Source organism: Scyliorhinus torazame, chromosome 8 (assembly GCF_047496885.1).
Source record: "Scyliorhinus torazame isolate Kashiwa2021f chromosome 8, sScyTor2.1, whole genome shotgun sequence".
Classification (NCBI taxonomy): domain Eukaryota; kingdom Metazoa; phylum Chordata; class Chondrichthyes; order Carcharhiniformes; family Scyliorhinidae; genus Scyliorhinus; species Scyliorhinus torazame.
In genome coordinates this window covers 73,221,347-73,241,956 of record NC_092714.1, presented here as the reverse complement: position 1 = coordinate 73,241,956, position 20,610 = coordinate 73,221,347, and the positions used below count along the sequence as shown (strand labels likewise).

At 46.9% G+C, this 20,610-nt stretch overlaps 1 protein-coding gene across 1 annotated transcript in view; it reads left to right on the top strand.

Annotated features, from left to right (window-relative positions):
* Nucleotides 1-20,610, top strand: part of f5 (coagulation factor V) — a 229,780-nt gene that overhangs the window by 88,531 nt on the left and 120,639 nt on the right. Inside the window, exons 11-12 of the mRNA XM_072513824.1 lie at nt 15,441-15,588; nt 17,807-18,019. Of these exons, the coding sequence (XP_072369925.1) occupies nt 15,441-15,588; nt 17,807-18,019 (361 nt within the window). The remainder of the gene's footprint in view (nt 1-15,440; nt 15,589-17,806; nt 18,020-20,610) is intronic.

The window sequence follows — 20,610 nt, the reverse complement described above, 5'->3', positions numbered from 1 at the left end:
AATAATCCCTTTTGCTGTTATTCCTACCAAAATGGATAACCTCACATTTGTCAACATTGTATTCCATCTGCCAGACCCTAGCCCATTCACTTAGCCTATCCAAATCCCTCTGCAGACTTCCAGTATCCTCTGCACTTTTTGCTTTACCACTTATCTTAGCGTCGTCTGCAAACTTGGACACATTGCGCTTGGTCCCCAACTCCAAATCATCTATGTAAATTGTGAACAGTTGTGGGCCCAACACTGATCGCTGAGGGACACCACTAGCTACTGATTGCCAACCAGAGAAACACCCATTAATCCCCACTCTTTGCTTTCTATTAAGTAACCAATCCTCTATCCATGCTACTACTTTACCCTTAATGCCATGCATCTTTATCTTATGCAGCAACCTATTGTGTGGCACCTTGTCAAAGGCTTTCTGGAAATCCAGATATACCACATCCAACATCCATTGGCTCCCCGTTATCTGCCGCACTGGTAATGTCCTGAAAAAATTCCACTAAATTAGTTAGGCACGACCTGCCCTTTATGAACCCATGCTGCGTCTGCCCAATGGGACAATTTCCATCCAGATGCCTCGCTATTTCTTCCTTGATGATAGATTCCAGCATCTTCCCTACTACCGAAGTTAAGCTCACTGGCCTATAATTACCCGCTTTCTGCCTACCTCCTTTTTTAAACAGTGGTGTCACGTTTGCTAATTTCCAATCCGCCAGGACCAGCTCAGAGTCTAGTGAATTTTGGTAAATTATCACTAGTGCATTTGCAATTTCCCTAGCCATCTCTTTTAGCACTCTGGGATGCATTCCATCAGGGCCAGGAGACTTGTCTACCTTTAGCCCCATTAGCTTGCCCATCACTACCTCCTTGGTGATAACAATCCTCTCAAGGTCCTCACCTGTCATAGCCTCATTTCCATCAGTCACTGGCATGTTATTTGTGTCTTCCACTGTGAAGACCGACCCAAAAAGCCTGTTCAGTTCCTCAGCCATTTCCTCATCTCCCATTATTAAATCTCCCTTCTCATCCTCTAAAGGACCAATATTTACCTTAGCCACTCTTTTTTGTTTTATATATTTGTAGAAACTTTTACTATCTGTTTTTATATTCTGAGCAAGTTTACTCTCATAATCTATCTTACTCTTCTTTATAGCTTTTTTAGTAGCTTTCTCTTGCCCCCTAAAGATGTCCCAGTCCTCTAGTCTCCCACTAATCTTTGCTACTTTGTATGCTTTTTCCTTCAATTTGATACTCTCCCTTATTTCCTCAGATATCCACGGTTGATTTTCCCTCTTTCTACCGTCCTTCCTTTTTGTTGGTATAAACCTTTGCTGAGTACTGTGAAAAATCGCTTGGAAGGTTCTCCGCTGTTCCTCAACTGTTTCACCATAAAGTCTTTGCTCCCAGTCTACCTTCGCTAGTTCTTCTCTCATCCCATTGTAATCTCCTTTGTTTAAGCACAAGACACTAGTGCTTGATTTTACCTTCTCACCCTCCATCTGTATTTTAAATTCCACCATATTGTGATCGCTCCTTCCGAGCGGATCCCTAACTATGAGATCCTGAATCAATCCTGTCTCATTACACAGGACCAGATCTAGGACCGCTTGTTCCCTCGTAGGTTCCATTACATACTGTTCTAGGAAACTATCGCGGATACATTCTATAAACTCCTCCTCAAGGCTGCCTTGACCGACCTGGTTAAACCAATCGACATGTAGATTAAAGTCCCCCATGATAACTGCTGTACCATTTCTACATGCATCAGTTATTACTTTGTTTATTGCCTGCCCCACCATAATGTTACTATTTGGTGGTCTATAGACTACTCCTATCAGTGACTTTTTCACCTTACTATTCCTGATTTCCACCCAAATGGATTCAACCTTATCCTCCATAACACCGATGCCATCCCTTACTGTTGCCCGGATGTCATCCTTAAATAACAGAGCTACACCACCTCCTTACCATCCACTCTGTCCTTCCGAATAGTTTGATACCCTCGGATATTTAACTCCCAGTCGTGACCATCCTTTAACCATGTTTCAGTAATGGCCACTAAATCATAGTCATTCACGATGATTTGCGCCATCAACTCATTTACCTTATTCCGAATACTACGAGCATTCAGGTAAAGTACACTTATGTTGGCTTTTTTACCTCTGTTCTGAATCTTAACACCTCGATCAGTAACCTCTCCTAAGTTATATTTCCTCTTAATCTTTCTCCTAATTTTCCTTGTCGTTGAACCCATATCTTCATGTAACAACCTGCCGCATCGCTTACCATTAATGTTTTCACTTCCCGTTTTATTCCTTTTAGTATTCCTGGTCCTATTCTCTGAGCTCCCCTCAGTCACTGTACCTTGTACTGTCGCCCTTTTTGATTTTTGACTATGGCTTCTCTGCCTTACACTTTCCCCCTTACTGCCTTTTGTTTCTGTCCCTACCTTCCAACTTCCTGCATCGATTCCCACCCCCCTGCCACATTAGTTTAAACTCTCCCCAACAGTTCTAGCAAACACCCCCCCTAGGACATCGGTTCCAGTCCAGGTGCAGACCGTCCAGTTTGTACTGGTCCCACCTCCCACAGAACTGGTTCCAATGCCCCAGGAATTTGAATCCCTCCCTCTTGCACCATCTCTCGAGCCACGCATTCATCCTATCTATCCTGACATTCCTACTCTGACTAGCTCATGGCACTGGTAGCAATCCTGAGATTACTACCTTTGAGGTCCTACTTTTTAGTTTAACTCCTAATTCCCTGAATTCAGCTTGTAGGACCTCATCCCGTTTTTTACCTATATCGTTGGTGCCTATGTGCACCACGACAGCTGGCTGTTCACCCTCCCCCCCCAGAATGTCCTGCAGCCGCTCCGAGACATCCTTGACTCTTGCACCAGGGAGGCAACATACCATCCTGGAGTCTCGATTGCGTCCGCAGAACCGCCTGTATATTCCCCTTACAATTGAGTCCCCTATCACCATAGCCCTGCCATACTTCTTCCTGCCCAGCTGCGCAGCAGAGCCAGCCATGGTGCCATGAACCTGGCTGCTGCTGCCTTCCCCTGGTGAGCCACCTCCCTCAACAGTATCCAAAGCGGTATATCTGTTTTGCAGGGAGATGACCGCAGAGGACACCTGCACTGCCTTCCTATTCTTGCTCTGTCTTTTGGTCACCCATTTTCTATCTCCCTCAGTACCTTTCACCTGCGGTGTGACCAACTCGCTAAACGTACTATCCACGACGTCCTCAGCATCGCGGATGCTCCAAAGTGAGTCCATCCGCAGCTCCAGAGCCGTCAAGCGGTCTAACAGGAGCTGCAACTGGACACACTTCTTGCACGTGAAGGAGCTAGGGACGGTGGACGTGTTCCTGAGCTCCCAGATCGCACACGAGGAGCATGACACGGGTCTGAGATCTCCTGCCGTGTCTTAAACCTTCGGTTAATTTCAACAATTACAATTTCCCCCCCAAAAAATAATATATATATACCAATGAAAAGAAAAAGAAAACAGAAACACAACTTACCAGTCACTTACCAGGGATAAAAAGCACTTCCTCCCCACCCAGCTTCCAATTCCCACCTAGATTCAAATTCCCAAACTCACTCTTAGCTGTGTCTCACTCTGGCTGTGTCTTCTCTTGCTCACTGGGAGAACTCACTGGGAGTGAGTTTACAAGTTGCTCTTTTTAAATTGTCCTGAATTGACTCCCCTCCCCCACCTGCTTTTAGATCAAGGTAGATTTAAGTGACTGACACTTAACTGCCCTAATAAGCCCTTAACATTGTCTTTAATGTCTAATGCCACCTTTCTAACGCTCCCTGCGATTCTTTATGGTACGCAATTGATTTAAATTGTTTTATTCCTAAACTATCCATAACGTCTTTGAATAGCCTTGAGGTAAAATTCGATCCTTGATCCGATTGTATTTCTGTGGGTAGTCCATATTTAGTAAAGAATTTAAGTAACTCCTCCACAATCTTTTTAGCTGTAATATTACGTACTGGAATGGCCTCTGGAAATCTAGTAGACAAATGCATTATAGTCAAAAGATATTGATTCCCACTTTTTGTTTTAGGAGGCGGTCCTACGCAATCAATTAGGACCCTTGTAAAAGGTTCCTCAAATGCTGGAATGCGTATTAAGGTCGCTGGTTTTATCACTGCTAGAGGGTTCCCTATCACTTGACATGTGTGACATGATTGACAAAATTTAACTAAATCTTTATGTAGTCCAGGCCAATAAAAATGTTTTTAGATTTTAGCTTGAGTTTTCCTTATTCCCAAATGACCTCCCACTGGTACCTCATGTGCAACTCGCAACACCTCCTTTCTATACCCTACCGGCAATACTACTTGATGAACGTCTGCTCACTTATCATCCGCCTGCATAAGTGAAGGTCTCCATTTTCTCATCAAGACATTACTTTTACAGTAATAACACTCTGGTATACACTAAGGTTCCTCTTCCGTATATGCTTTCTGATACATCCGTTTTATTTCTATATCTTTCTGTTGTAACTCTGCCAATTTTCCTGAACTAAAAATATCCACTTCATCCTCCAGGTATTCTTGTTCTTTTTCAACCATCTGATCAAAAATTGTTTCTGATAATTGCACATCAACTTCATCTCCACTCTTTGATTTCTCCTCTTGTCTTAACCTGTGACTTTGCGACCTTGTTACTACACAATCCGGATAAATCCCAGAATATTCGTCCTTCAACACTTCAGTTGTCTGACTTTCCACTGGCTTATCAACCACAGTAGGCATCAATCCCAACTGCGATCCAGCTATATCATTACCCAAGATAAACTGTATTCCTGGACAAGATAGTTTCTCTATTACTCCTATTACCACTTCACCACTCTTCACTGGACTTTCCAACTTTACCTTATATAATTGAACACTACTCCTCTCACCCTGAATTCCACATATTACCACCTTTTCTGGCAACATTCTTCCCAAACTATATAACTCCTCATCTCTTACCATTAAAGATTGACTAGCTCCCGTATCTCTTAAAATTGTGACTTCTTTACCTGCTCCTCCTGATACACATGAGTAAACTTTACCCACACAAGTAAATTCTTTAAAGAGATCTGGCACGTTCTTATCAATCACCTCCTGATCAGGCTGTACAATCTTTTGCACTTCCTTCGCTTCACTTGGGCTTTCCTTTACCACTTTCACAAACCCCACCGTCTTATCCTGTTTTACCACATCAGCCTTCCCAGTGCTTTTCTTCAATCACCAACACTGTGACTTTACATGGCCTAGTTTATTACAGTGGAAACATTTGAAACTTTTCATTTCTTTTCCACCGTCCTGGATTTCATTTTTAGTCTGAGGTACACTCTCTTTATTATCTCCCATCAGATCACCTTTACCTTTACCACTTGAGTATTTCTCATGTCCCCAGTTTCTATCCCTCACAGGCTGAAACTGATGTCGGAAACCAAGCTTTGATTTATGAACTAATTCATAATCATCTGCCATTTCTGCTGCTAATCTTTCAGTTTTAACCCTCTGCTCTTCCACATGAGTTCTCACTACATCAGGAATTGAATTTTTAAACTCCTCCTAAAGTATAATTTCTCTGAGAGCTTCATAGGTTTGGTCTATTTTCAAAGCCCTTATCCACCTATCAAAATTACTCTGTTTGAGCCTTTCAAACTCCATGTATGTTTGACCAGGTTCTTTCCTTAAATTTCTAAACCTTTGTCTGTAGGCTTCAGGCACTAGTTCAGATGCGCCGAAGATGGATTTTTTCATCTCCTCATACGTCCCAGATAGCTCTTCCGGTAGTGATGCAAACACTTCATTAACCCTACCTACCAGCTTTGTTTGAATCAGTAATACCCACATGTCCTGCGGCCATTTCATTTGTTTAGCTACCTTCTCAAATGAAATGAAAAAGGCTTCCACTTCCTTCTCATCAAACCTTGGCAATGCTTGGACATTGAAGTCAGGAGGGCTAGAAGAGGTCACGAAAAGTCATTGGCAAATAGGGTTAAGGAAAATCCCAAGGCTTTTTACACATGCATAAAAAGCAAGAGGGTAGCCGGGGAAAGGGTTGGCCCACTGAAGGATAGGCAAGGGAATCTATGTGCGGAGCCAGAAGAAATGGGCGAGGTACTAAATAAATACTTTGCATCAGTATTCACTAAAGAGAAGGAATTGGTGGATGTTGAGTCTGGAGAAGGGTGTGTAGATAGCCTGGGTCACATTGAGATCCAAAAAGACGAGGTGTTGGGCGTCTTGAAAAATATTAAGGTAGATAAGTTCCCAGGTCCGGATGGGATCTACCCCAGAATACTGAAGGAGGCTAGAGAGGAAATTGCTGAGGCCTTGACAGAAATCTTTGGAACCTCACTTTCTTCAGGTGATGTCCCGGAGGACTGGAGAATAGCCAATGTTGTTCCTTTGTTTAATAAGGGTAGCAAGGATAATTCAGGGAACTACAGGTCGGTGAGCCTTACGTCAGTGGCAGGGAAATTACTGGAGAGAATTCTTCGAGACAGGATCTACTCCTATTTGGAAACAAATGGACGTATTAGTGAGAGGCAGCATGGTTTTGTGAAGGGGAGGTCGTGTCTCACTAACTTGATAAGAGTTTTTCGAAGAGGTCACAAATATGATTGATGCAGGTAGGGCAGTGGATGCTGTCTATTTGTACTTCATTAAGGCCTTTAACAAGGTCCCTCATGGTAGACTGGTACAAAAGGTGAAGTCACACGGGATCAGGGGTGAGCTGGCAAGGTGGATACAGAACTGGCGAGGTCATATAAGGCAGAGAGTAGCAATGGAAGGGTGCTTTTCTAATTGGAGGGCTGTGACTAGTGGTGTATAACCTTTGTTATTCGTAGTATATATAAATGATTTGGAGGAAAATATAACAGGTCTGATTAGTAAGTTTGCAGACGACACAAAGGTTGGTGGAATTGCAGATAGCGATGAGGACTGTCAGAGGATACAGCAGGTTTTAGATCAGTGCTGGGACCGTTGCTGTTCACAGTATATATAAATTGATTTGGAGGAAAATGTAACTTATCTGATTAGTAAGTTTGCAGACGACACAGAGGTTAGTGGAATTGCGGATAGCGTTGAGGACTGTCAGAGGATACAGCAGGATTTAGATTATTTGGAGACTTGGGCGGAGAGATGGCAGATGGAGTTTAATCCAGACAAATGTGAGATAATGCATTTTGGAAGGTCTGATGCAGGTAGGGAATATACAGTGAATGGTAGAAGCCTCAAGAGTATTGAAAGTCAGAGAGATCTAGATGTACAGGTCCACAGGTCACTGAAAGGGGCAACATAGGTGGAGAAGGTAGTCAAGAAGGCATACGGCATGCTTGCCTTCATTGTCCGGGGCATTGAGTATAAGAATTGGCAAGTCATGTTGCAGCTGTATAGAACCTTAGTTAGGCCACACTTGGAGTATAGTGTTCAATTCTGATCGCCACACTACCAGAAGGATGTGGAGGCTTTAGAGAGGGTGCAGAAGAGATTTACCAGAATGTTGCCTGGTATGGAGGACATTAGCTATGAGGAGCAGTTGAATAAACTCGGTTTGTTCTCACTGGAATGACGGAGGTTGAGGGTCGACCCGATAGATGTCTACAAAATTATGGTACTGCGTGTGACCGTCTCCACCCCCAAAAACTTCAGAGCCTCTGAAAGAGCCATTGTTCACAACACACTCCCTACTTAAACTAAAATACCACACCTGAAAAGCACCCACAATATGCTCACCCCTCACTGTCTTTAAGTTCACTAAGCCAATCCAATAGATAGACTTTTATCCCGGACGATCCCCAATTTGTTATGGGCTTGGGTTTAGAGAACCCCAAAGTGTATCATGGAGTTCACCTGACCCACAACTTTTAATAGATTGTGGTACGGGGAGCACACTGTCCACTCTACAGGTGTGGTACAGCAGAAATGGAAATGTATTTTTGAAAGCAAAACAATGTTTATTCTATGAACTCCCGTTAACCTTTTTAAAACAAACAGTGAACATCTTAGCAACCATTAATTCAAATACAACCCTTAAAGACTACAACACTAAGGATTGCTTACGCTGTCCTTTTAACATCCTGAAGACTTACAAAAACATAACCTTTAACAGAAGCACATCAGGTTAAAGTCACTACTGAAAACATTTATAATTCTGAATTCACCAAATGATCAAGAGATCGTCTTTTCATGGCAGAGAGATCAACAGTACACCTGCTCTGTCTGGCTTCAGCTCCCACACTGAAACCAAAACTAAAACATACCCTACAACAAACAGCCTAAAACAAAAGTAAAAAAGCTGACAGACAACCCAGCTCCACCCACACTCTGACATCACTGATAAACACCCATTTCTTAAAGGTACATTTCTTAAACACCCATTTCTTAAAGGTACTCTCACATGACACTCTTATCAGTGTTAGGGCTACTGAATGTGAGGGTGGCATGGTGGTACAGTGGCTAGCAATGCTGCCTCACAGCGCCAGGGACCTGGGTTCGATTCTGGCCTCGGGTCTACGTTGAGTTTGCACATTCTCCCCATGTCTGCGTGGATTTCCTCCATGTGCTCCGGTTCCCTCTCACAGTCCAAAGATATGTCGGTTAGGTGAATTGGCTGCGCTAAATTGACCCTTAAGGTGGAGTTTCAGGAATAGGGTGCGTTATTGGGCCTAGGTAGGGTGGTCTTTCGAAGGGTCAGTGCAGATTCGATGGGCTGAATGGCCTCCTTCTGCACTGTAGGGATTCTATGACTGCAGTCTTTAATTACAATAAACTGCAGAGGGCCAACCTGGTCTCCAGCGAGAGGATTTGGTAATACAGGGATTAGGAGCAGGCGTAAGACCAATACTGAGCGGGTTCTCCGGAGTTTGACTGTATTTAAAGGGGGGAAAATGGGCAATCCTGAATTTTGCAACACTTAGGGTGCGGCGCTAGGATTTTGGGATTTCAGGGATGCGGCTTGGCAGATTGAGAAAACCATAATGGTGGATTTCTACAGCCTCATTGAGGCCTGGGTTTAAATGCCACCACACAGCAGCTGGTGAAATTTAAATTCAACTAATAAATCTGGAATTGAAAACACCGTCTCAGTGATGGTGACCATGAAACAATCGCTGGTTGGCATAAAACCCTTTCTGGTTCACTGATGTTCTTCAGGGAAATGAATCTGCCATCCTTCCCTGGTCTGGCCTGCATATGGTTCCAGACTCTCAGAAATGTGGTTGACTGTTAAACCCCCCCCCCCCCAAATGGTCTGGCAAGCTACCAATTTCAAGTGCAATCAGGGATGGGCGACAAATGCCAACCTTGCCAGCGTCACCCACATCCCATGAAAGAATAAAATTAAAAATATATAGCATCACCCCTGAGAGTCCTTTCCAACATCTGTGCCCGCTCCTGGCACTTACTGCTGTCCACATAGTCTCTCATCGGCAGGGAATAGCAAATGACTAATTCTAATTAGGACCAACTTGCCTCAGTGGAGCGAGCGCCTGCGTCAGATTCAGCAGCGAATATTTCTGGTTGTTGTAAGGGGATACAGTTCCAAAGCAGATGACAGACACTATGTTAAAAAAGATGAACGCTGATGTAAAACAGCTGTTCCAACATGGACATGGTTAATGAAGTTCGCCTCAACTAGAATTTTAGGGTACTGTTTAGGAAAGATAGACATTTATTATGTTGAGGAACAAAGCATTGCTCTTCATGTGCATTCATATAAAGATTAGGAAATGGCAGAGAAACCTTTTTTTGAGAATATTAGACACATCCAGCCGATTTGTTGCGCATGAGATAAAACTGAAGGCATTATCAATCAATCAGAGAGATCTAACGATTCTTGTAGAGTTTTTATTGATGACTAAATATTATTGTGATATGTGCAGTTTATCTCCATTTAAAACATAACGAATAATAGTCATGAATATTGGCCAAATTTAATCTACTTTATGTTTTACACTTGCATCTTGAAAGACCTTGGGCGGGATTCTCCGTTCCTCGACGCCGATTGGGCGGAGAATAGGTTCCGACGCCAAAATCATGGCAGGAGTTGATTTGATGCCATATCGCGATTCTGGGTCACCTCGACAGCGGCATCAGTGTGTGTACAGAAGGCATGTACAGTAAACACCTGGTCGTGGCCAAGGAACACAGGGAGTGGAGCATCTCCACAGTCATTCATTGACTGTGCCACCAGTTCTTGGTTTATGTCACATCAGCCAGTGATTACGCTATCTCACTCTGGAACTGGGCCACCTCTCTCTGTGTCTGTGTCACGTCAGCCAGCACCTGGGCAATGCTACCGACGTTCCCAGCCATGGCCTGCTGGATTGGGCCATGCTCTGGAATTCTGCTGCGATGTCCAGATGGCTCTGGCACATGGTTGCCTGTGAGAAGGCTACCCTGTCCTGGGCCATGGCCAGCGGCTGCACATAATGCCCCAGCCTTGGACATGCTGATCCATAGCCACGACCGTCGCCCCCAATGCCTCCACTGCAGACGCCACCCATGCGATGTTGGCCTGGGTGGCACGCATTGTCGGCACCACCTCCTGCTGCTGCATGCGGTTGGATTCCTCCAACTGCACCTGCAGGTGATGAATGCTCGCCGACAACTCCTCATGTAGTCCCTGGCTCTGCGACTACATCTCCACCACGGATGCGACTGTCTGTTCCTGAAGCCCGGAACCTGCCTGGCCGGCAGCTAGTTCCTGGAGTTGACCTGCCCCCTTGGTTGTACCTACCTTCAAATGTGTGGTGCGCACCAGAAAGTGACCAAGGAGTCTCTTCACCAACGTGCCCAACCGAGATGAGTGTCTCTTGGATGGTGGAGGGTGTTGGAGATAACTGTGATGGAAAAACACTGTCATCCTCCGACCCGAGCTCCAGGATCTCCTGTGTGTGAAATCTGGGGGTGTGAGTGATGTGGGGGTGCAGGTGATGTAGGATGAAAGTGGTGTTGAGGGGCGGGGGTTGACGCACGTATCATAGGGAATCACAACTAAGTAGAGCCTCACATCCTCACCCGCAGCTGAGCTCCATCACGGTGTCCTTCCTTTCCTCCAGGCTGCCGGCCACGTTCATGGCCCTCTGCTCTGCCATGGTGACGTCTGGCGGTCCCTCTCCTCTCGCTTCCACGGTTGTGCACGGCCTTCTCCTGGTGGGTGGGGGTAAAAGTCAGTGTTAGGCAGTCCATGCATGCAGCCCAGGGGGTGGGCAGCTGGTGGTCTTAGTGGTCAGGGCACCCAGCCATGGCATCTGGTATGGGTACTGGCATATGGGGCAGGATGGGGGTTCGGCCCCCCTCCGGATTGGGGGGGGGGGGGGGGTAGGGTTATGGGTGTGTGCGACTGCGGTTAGTGCCAGGGGCACAGTGCTGCCTACTCACCCTGGCCGCCCTGAGGTGGTCGTGCAGTTTCTTCCCGTCTCCATTGCCCACGGTGCTGACTGCCTCTGCCACCTGTGCCCAATCACGACGAACGGTGGCAGCTGGAATCCTCCTCCTCGGGTTGGGGTACAGGGTCACCCTCCTCTCCTCCACAGCATCCAGGGGGTCTCCAGCTCGGCGTCGGCGTGCTGCTCTTCTTGCTGCCATTTTGTTGGCTGGGATGGTGAGTGTGAGGAGTGAAGTGTGTATATGCGGCTGCAGCTTGTCAGCCTCCTGAGTGTCAAAGAACAAAGAAAAGTACAGCACAGGAACTGGCCCTTCGGCCCTCCATGCCTGTACCGACCATGCTGCCCGTCTAAACTACAATCTTCTACACTTCCTGGGTCCGTATCCCTCTATTCCCATCCTATTCATGTATTTGTCAAGATGCCCTTTAAACGTCACTATCGTCCCTGCTTCCACCACCTCCTCCGGCAGCGAGTTCCAGGCACCCACTACCCTCTGTGTAAAAAACACTTGCCTCGTACATCTCCTCTAAACCTTGCCCCTCGCACCTTAAACCTATGCCCCCTAGTAATTGACCCCTCTACCCTGGGAGAAAGCCTCTGACTATCCACTCTGTTTATGCCCCTCATAATTTTATAAACCTCTATCAGATCGCCCCTCAACCTCCATCGCTCCAGTGAGAACAAACCAAGTTTATTCAACCGCGAAACTGGCGAATCTGGCACCGTTTTGCATTAGAATCGAATGTTCCACGTGGCCCCTGTGCTAGCCCCTCAACAATAGCAGAATTGGCCCAGGTGCAGCACCAGTGTTTCTGGCGTGAAAGCCCAGGGATTCTGCGTTGACGTCAACACTTAAGTCTCATAAACGGAGAATCCCGCCGCTTAATTTCATTTGCATTTGCTGATCATTCCCTCCAGTGGACAGAAACTGAAGCTGGGGAACAATTCTATGTGTTAGCAACTAAACATTAGTTCCTCATGGCCAATGTATGAATGTGAACGAGATCCATGGGCTATGTAACTGTAGAAGGTATCACAGCTAAGCCTGATCCTCACCCAGCCAACCTGATCTTCTCCTCGGCTTGTGTTTCTGTGTTTGCACGCACACTTTCACACTCTCCAACATTGAGCTGGCACCTTTCCGTGTGCACCAGCATCACACCAGGCAATTAGCCAGTTCTTTCAAAATTGGATGTATGTTCATAAATTCTGTGCAATTTAGTAATGTCCAAAATCAAAGATTTATGGCATTCTTGAAGAAACGTAAAGAAAGCCACGGGTCCAAAACCCTGGTGTAAGTACCAAATGAGCTCAGTGACAATCTTTGGTGGTGGCACTGGTAAAGTAGGATGAGAGCAAGATCTCCCCTCTTGAATGTGAGTGGTGGTCGCCCGCATCAATTGGATCGCAGTCCTCCCTCTATACAAAAGGACTGAAAAATCTTCAAAAATTCCAAGTATCTTCAAAGTTGCAGAACAAATCCCAGCCCTGCACCTCCTAGATGGGCCCCAGATTCATCATTTGGTAGACAGCATCAATATTCCTTTGAAGTTGCGCCAACCACGCAGGGGCAACCGTTAAGGTGCGCACGCATGGCCACTCAACAATCTTAAAGGGACCGCACAGTGCAATAAATAGGCCTTGCATAGCAAAGGGACAATATACCTTATTTCAATTGGCATGTAGTTCACCAATGTGACACTAGACTGGGAAGATGTTAACAGACAAGCTGGTGCTCTTGTTCCCCAGTCACAAGCCATCTTGTGCAGTCCTTTTGTTTCGGGTTTGTAGAGGTTCTACACTGGCCAAGTAGTGGTAGGATTTTGGCATTACCAAACTCGGCCTAATTTGTAGCTATTTGGGCAGATTGCATTAGATGTACCACAGATTTTTGGCCTCCTTGTCTTTTGTCATGTAGTTGCCCCTACTTAACTGACACAATGTTGGATTTTCCTCTGCTATGGAATCTAATTTTAGAAAATAAAAGACATTTGGGCTGGGGAGGCTGTATCACATCTCTGCCCCTTACCATTGCTGACCTGATCACCACTCTGCCCCCCCCCCCCTCCTTGCCCAATCAAAGGGAAATGGATTTCATGAGCTCAGACTACATTGCTGCAAAAAAGATGTAAAGATCTATTTATACAAAGAGAAAGGTGTTAATAGATACATAAGAACATAAGAACTAGGAACAGGAGTAGGCCATCTGGCCCCTCGAGCCTGCTCTGCCATTTAATAAGATCATGGCTGATCTTTGTGGACTCAGCTCCACTCTCCGGCCCTTACACCATATCCCCGAATCCCTTTATTCTTTAGAAAGGCATCTATCTTTTTCTTAAAAACGTTTAAAGAAGGAGCCTCAACTGCTTCACTGGGCAAGGAATTCCAGAGATTCACAACCCTTTGGGTGAAGAAGTTCCTCCTACACTCCGTCCTAAATCTACCTCCCCTTATTTTGAGGCTATGCCCCCTAATTCTGCTTTCCCCGACCAGTGGAAACAACCTGCCTGCATCTATCCTATCTATTCCCTTCATAATTTTATATGTCTCAATAAGATCCCCCCGCATCCTTCTAAACTCCAATGAGTACAGTCCCAGTCTACTCAACCTCTCGTCATAATCTAATCCCCTCAACTCTGGGATCAACCTAGTGAATCTCCTCTGCACTCCCTCCAGTGCCAATATGTCCTTTCTCAGGTAAGGAGACCAAAACTGAACACAATCCTCCAGATGCGGCCTCACCAACACCCTATACAATTGCAGCATAACCTCACTAGTCTTGAACTCCATCCCTCTAGCAATGAAAGACAAAACTCGATTAGACTTCTTAATCACCTGTTGCACCTGCACACCAACTTTTTGCGACTCGTGCACCAGCACACCCAGGTCCCTCTGCACAGCAGCATGTTTTAACATCTTACCGTTTAAATAATAATCCATTCTGCTGTTATTCCTCCCAAAATGGATAGCCTCACACTTGGCAACATTGAATTCCATCTGCCAGACCCTAGCCCATTCACCTAACCTATCCAAGTCCTTCTGCAGACTTCCGGTATCCTCTGCACTTTTTGCTTTACCACTCATCTTAGTGTCGTCTGCAAACTTTGACACATTGCACTTGGTCCCCAACTCCAAATCGTCTATGTAAATTGTGGACAACTGCGGGCCCAACACTGATCCTTGAGGGACCCCACTAGTTACAGGTTGCCAACCAGAGAAACACCTATTTATCCCCACTCTCTGCTTTCTGTTAGTTAACCAATCCTCTACCCATGCTACCACTTTACCCTCAATGCCATGCATCTTTAGTTTATGCAGCAGCCTTTTGTGTGGCACCTTGTCAAAAGCTTTCTGGAAATCCAGATATACCACATCCATTGGCTCCCCGTTATCTACTGCACTGGTAACGTCCTCAAAAGATTCTACCAAATTAGTCAGACACGACCTACCCTTTGTGAACCCATGCTGCGTCTGCCCAATGGGACAATTTCCCCCCAGGTGCCCCGCTATTTCTTCCTTCTACATGTAGATTAGGGGAGTGAGGTGCGGCAGTGGCACAAATTTCCACCCAGACTTCCTCCAACCACCATTTCCGCCACCAGGGGATTATTGACAGCACACCATTGATGGAGCACCAATACTAATGAAGGGAATGTTGGAAGCCAGGGGATTAGTAGTGAGATCGATTCCCATTTTTAATGCCTCTCTTTATGTCATCCCGCTCTTGCAAAGGTTGACCAAAGTTTCTGGGGAAAAGGCTCTTCAGGTTCTCTGCTCCTTTATTGGTGCCTCCCCCTCTCTGCAGGAGAATGTCACACTGGCATTTTATTTCCCAACTTGCTGTTCTTTGGTGAAGACCCCCACCAAATGAGTCAGAACCACGGTGGGATCAGGTTGGAAGGTAGATGTCTCGCTCTGATGTTTCTTCAGCATTGAGCCTGTCCAAGAGGAAAATCTACTCAAAATTGTCATACTCGAATCTCTGAAGATCTTCTGGGTTTTCATTCTATCTGATTTAGATAAGAGTGGATGAAGAGCAACACGTCATATTTGCAGCATTTGATGAGAACCAAAGCTGGTATATTGATGAGAACATTCAGTCATGCCAGAATGCTTCCAGTGTTGACCCCGCAGACCCCGAATTTTATGAATCAAACATCATGTACAGTGAGTAGATGTCTGCTGGTTTTTCTTGCCCTTCAAGTTAAGAAATTTAAATTCAGAGGTGATTAGATCTGTAACTGGTTTCTGGACTCAAGATGTGTCACGTGGCTTTAGTAGGCTTCAAGTACAACATGTGCCAGCCAATGCAGAGCAATTATCAACAAAGTCGAGCATGTTAAAATGTACAGCAAAACTAGTCACTCTTAAAGGAAGCATCTAATAATGTAATTCTCCTCACCCCAGTACAGTACTCTCATGTTACACAGGAGCTGCACTCAGCCAACTTCAGTGGACATGCAATTGAGCTGATTCTGATTGTTGGCGATCAATTGGATCCATCTGATCCCATTGCATTTCCCTGACTTGGTTTCCCAGAGAAATTCTAACAAGATCATTACCATTGTAAATCATTACCAGGGCAGCATAGAATTTACAATGCAGAAGGACGCCATTTGGCCCATCGAGTCTGCACCAGCCCTTGGAAAGAACATCCTACCTATGCCCATACCACCACCCTAACACCGTAACCCCATCTAACCTTTTTTGGAGACTAAGGGCAATTTAACATAGCCAATCCATCTAACCTGTACATCTTTGGACTGTGGGAGGAAACCGGAGCACCCGGAGGAAACCCACGCAGACACGGGGAGAATGTGCAGACTTCGCAGAGACAGTGACCCAAGCCGGGAATCGAACCTGGGACCCTGGAGCTGTGAAGCAACTGTGCTAACCACTGTGCTACCCATGGTGGCGCAGTGCTGCATCACAACTCCAGGGACCCGGGTTCAATTCCAGCTTTGGGCGACTGCCTGTGTGGAGTTTGCACTTCCTCCCGTGTCTGCGTGGGTTTCCTCCGGGTGCTCCAGTTTCCTCCCACAGTCCAAAGATGTGCAGGTTAGGTGGATTGGCCATGCTAAATTGCCCCTTGGTATCCAAAAGGTTGGGTGAGATTGCGGGAATGGGTTGGAGGCATGGACCTAAGTAGGATGCTCTTTCCAAGGGCCGGTGCAGACTTGATGGACCGAATGGCCTCCTTCTGTACTGTAAATTCTTTGATTGCCTAAAATGAACAACCACCTCTCTACATTTTGTCTTGTTTATTTATGCTTCCCTTCTCTTAAAGGAGAAACTACAAAAGCCTTTATTTTGGGTCTTGGTGTTTATCTAAAAAATGATCAGGAGTGTCCAGTGGCACATTATGTCTCGATGCCAGTGATGGATTATGAAGATTTTTTTTGTTCTTGGCAGCTAGTTTCCATGGCAACATCAAACTTTCCCAGGTTCGAGCACAGATGGCATTGGCTAGTTGAACATTAGAGCTACTATTATCCAGGCATCATCAAGGTGACACAATCCCAATCTCCAAAATCCATCTTTTCAAGGACTAATTCAGTGTATCTTCCTATTTGATCTTATATTTGACCAATTTATTTATCTTAGAGGTTTGAGAATTCAGAGAAATAAGACTCCATTGCCATCATTCAAATTTAAGATCCAGACAAAAAAACACTGCGGCAACCATGGATTACAAACAACAAATGATTAACCAACACTGGTTAGCACTGTTGCTTCACAGCTCCAGGATCCCGGGTTCGATTTCCGGCTTGGGTCACTGTCTGTGCGGGTCTGCGTGGGTTTCCTTCGGGTGGCCTGGTTTCCTCCCACAGTCCAAAGATGTGCAGGTTAGGTGTATTGGCCATGCTAAATTACCCCTTAGTGTCCAAAATGGTTAGGTGAGTTTACTGGGTTACAGGGATTGGGTGGAGGGGTGGGCTTAAGTAGGGTGCTCTCCAAGGGCCGGTGGAGACTTGATGGGCTGAATGGCCTCCTTCTGCACTGTAAATGCTATGATTCTAACCCATGACCTAAGCCAGTCCCATAGGACTGAGCATTTTACATCATGATGCTTCATGGTTTTTTTCATAAAATAGTAATTTTAGCTACATTTAAAGTTTTTGCATTGTAGAGCAGGACTTTCTAAACTGTAGTTTCTGAGCTGATCAAGAAGTAAAGCTCCCCCCACTTTCTCAGCAACCGAAGCCTCCCTAGCCACCCCCCCCCCCCCCCCCACCCCCTTGTACCAACAGAAGCATCCCCCTTCCCTTTTCCTCACCTCTTTACAGGGGCCCCTCTGAAGACTGAGGCATTAAAATGGTGTCACAGCAGGAAAACATTTGAGAAGCATTAAAACAAATTAATGTTTGAACATTTCCGTTTTCAGCCATAAATGGTGTTGTGTACGACAGCCAGGAACCTTTGCCGTTGTGTGAAGGAATTGTCACACACTGGCATATCTCGAGTATTGGTGCCCAAGATCACGTGCAGGCAGCTTACTTCCACGGGCACACCTTCAAACACAGGAAAACTAATGAAGACGTGATCCACCTCTTCCCTTTAATCGGTGAAACTCTAGCCATGCAGATGGACAGTTTGGGTGAGTGGTTTCATTTCTACTGTATTCTGTACAGAGTGTATTTCACCAGGTCGTTTACAACAGGAAAAATTAGCACCCAAGCAACCATTCAATGACCACAGAGCAATTCTTTATATTTAACATTAAATCAGCACCACTCTTCAGCATATCATTTTCTTGTTGATTTCAAAGGATATTATGGACAACGAAAAGTTCCTTTAAAGAAGTTGAGTCTCCAAAAACTTATTTTGTGTTTGTGACTGTTTTGGAAAATAAACAAAATACTGCTTTTGCATTCCTGTCGTAATTGAACACAGAAAGTCCAGGTTAATGGGCTGCCTGTGGTGAATGTATTACTGCTACCATTCACCATTGTAATTGCATTACATTGTATTGTATTATGTTGATGCCCTTGTGGGCTCCGCCTGTGGCCCCGCCCCCTCGGGGGAGGTATATAGAGCTGCAGCCTGTAGGCGGCACTCACTACAGAGCAGTCGCAGGCAGGCACAGTTCTAGCTGGTTAAAACCACTGTTCACTTCAACTCTTTGTCTCATGTGAATTGATGGTTGCATCAATTTAATCAGCTACAATATTGCTATGGAAGCAGCCCTCAAACCTGATCGACTGGAACTCGACCCACAGGCAGCTGAAGCAAAGGAATTTTTTCGCACTGTCTCCGCTGTTTTGAGGCCTACCTCGCCGACTCCTCCTTGCCCAACGTCACCGTGGAACAGAAACTGAGTCTCCTCCATGCCCGGGTGAGCCACAGAATCTCTGTGTAGATCGAGGAAGTGACCACGTACGCAGACGCGGTCGCGATCCTGAAAAGGCAGTACGTGAGGCCGGTGAACGAAGTGTTCACGCGGCATCTCCTCACCACTCGTCATCAACGCCCCGGGGAATCGCTGGAGGAATACCTACGCGATCTGAAGGTACTCGCTCGAAACTGCAACTACAAGGACGTCACGGCCTCGCAGCATATGGATCTCGCCATCCGGGTGTGGCTGGAGTCCGGCCCAACTACGCCAGACAGCGCTTGCACGAAAAGGGCGCCCTCGACCTCGAAGAGACGGTAAAACTATCCACCTCCTTAGAAGTAGCGTTTCAGAGCCTCAATGCTTTCCCCTCCGACCACGCGATCCCCTCGTGGACACCCGACCAGAGGGTGTCCCAGGCCTGTGCCGAGCGGCTGCCCGCCCAACCCGGGAGGCTGCCCTGCTATTTCTGCGGCCAGAACCAGCACCTCAGGCAGTGTTGCCCAGCTCGGAACGTGACCTGTAGCGACTGCGGCAAGAAAGGACACTTTGCCAAAGTCTGTCTGGCCAGATCCAAAGCTCCTAAATCACAGGCCCGACTTTCAGACTCACAGGCCCGCAGACCCCACAGTGTGGCTGCGTGCCTGCCGGTACCGTCCCCTTCAGATGCGTCATCAGCCTCGTGCTGTCCATGGGGCCAACCATCTTTAATCCTATCCGACATGTGCAACTCATGGGGCCCACCATCTTGCCCGCCATCTTCAACGCCTCCCGACACGCGCGACCGGCGGGGGCCGCCACCTTGGGACCACCCCACCACATCCGAGCACGCCGGCTACCCGCAGCTCGACCAGTCACGGCCCAAGCACCTCAGGAACTCGATGATGACCGTCCGGGTCAATGGGCATGAAACGCCCTGCCTGTTTGACTCTGGGAGCAGGGAGAGGTTCATACATCCAGACACGGTGAGGTGCTGTTCTCTCCAAATTTCCCCCGCATTGCAAACAATCTCCCTCGCTTCCGGATCACATTCAGTGCAGATCCGGGGGTACTGTGCCACGAACCTCCTGATACAGGGCGCCGAGTACGCCACTTTTAAACTATATGTCCTCCCCGACCTCTGCGCTCCTCTCCTGTTAGGACTGGACTTCCAGTACCCCGGCAGTGTGCATGACGCATTTATTCTGGCACAATCTTTCATCCCCGCCATGTTCGAGGGGCATCACTCCCCTGGCTGAGGGGCTGGTTGCTGGGCGCCAGGGGTTACTCGTTGCGGTCATGGCTGATGACGCCTATGCGGAGACCACAGACTGACGCGGAGACCCACTACAATGAGGCCCATGCAGCAACCAGGGTTGCGGTCGAGAGGTGCTTTGGCCTGTTGAAGATGCGCTTCAAGTGCCTGGACCGCTCTGGAGATGCCTTCTAGTACCATTCGGAGAGGGTCGGCCGCATCATTGTGGTGTGCTGTGTCCTCCACAATATAGCCCAGCAGAGGGGCGATGTGCTGGAGGAGGAGCAGGAGGAGGCAGAGGGGGAGCCCGATGAAGGGGACGCCTCTCCAGATGAGGAGGAGGATGGGGAGGGGGGGGGGGGCAACAGACGCGACATGGGCGCTGGATATGGCTGGGAGGCTGCACAACGCCACCGGCTTGGCGAGCGAGCACGCGAGGCGTTGATCATCTCACGTTTCACCAAACCATGGGGGTAGGGGCTCGCTGAGCACGGGCACTGGCACCACCGTTCCGCCCAACCTCACCATCCAGCACCCCCCACCATCTGACGACCCTAGCTCCCACACCACCACATGCAGAGCACCCTACACCTGCTGCACAATGGGCTGGTCTCACACGATT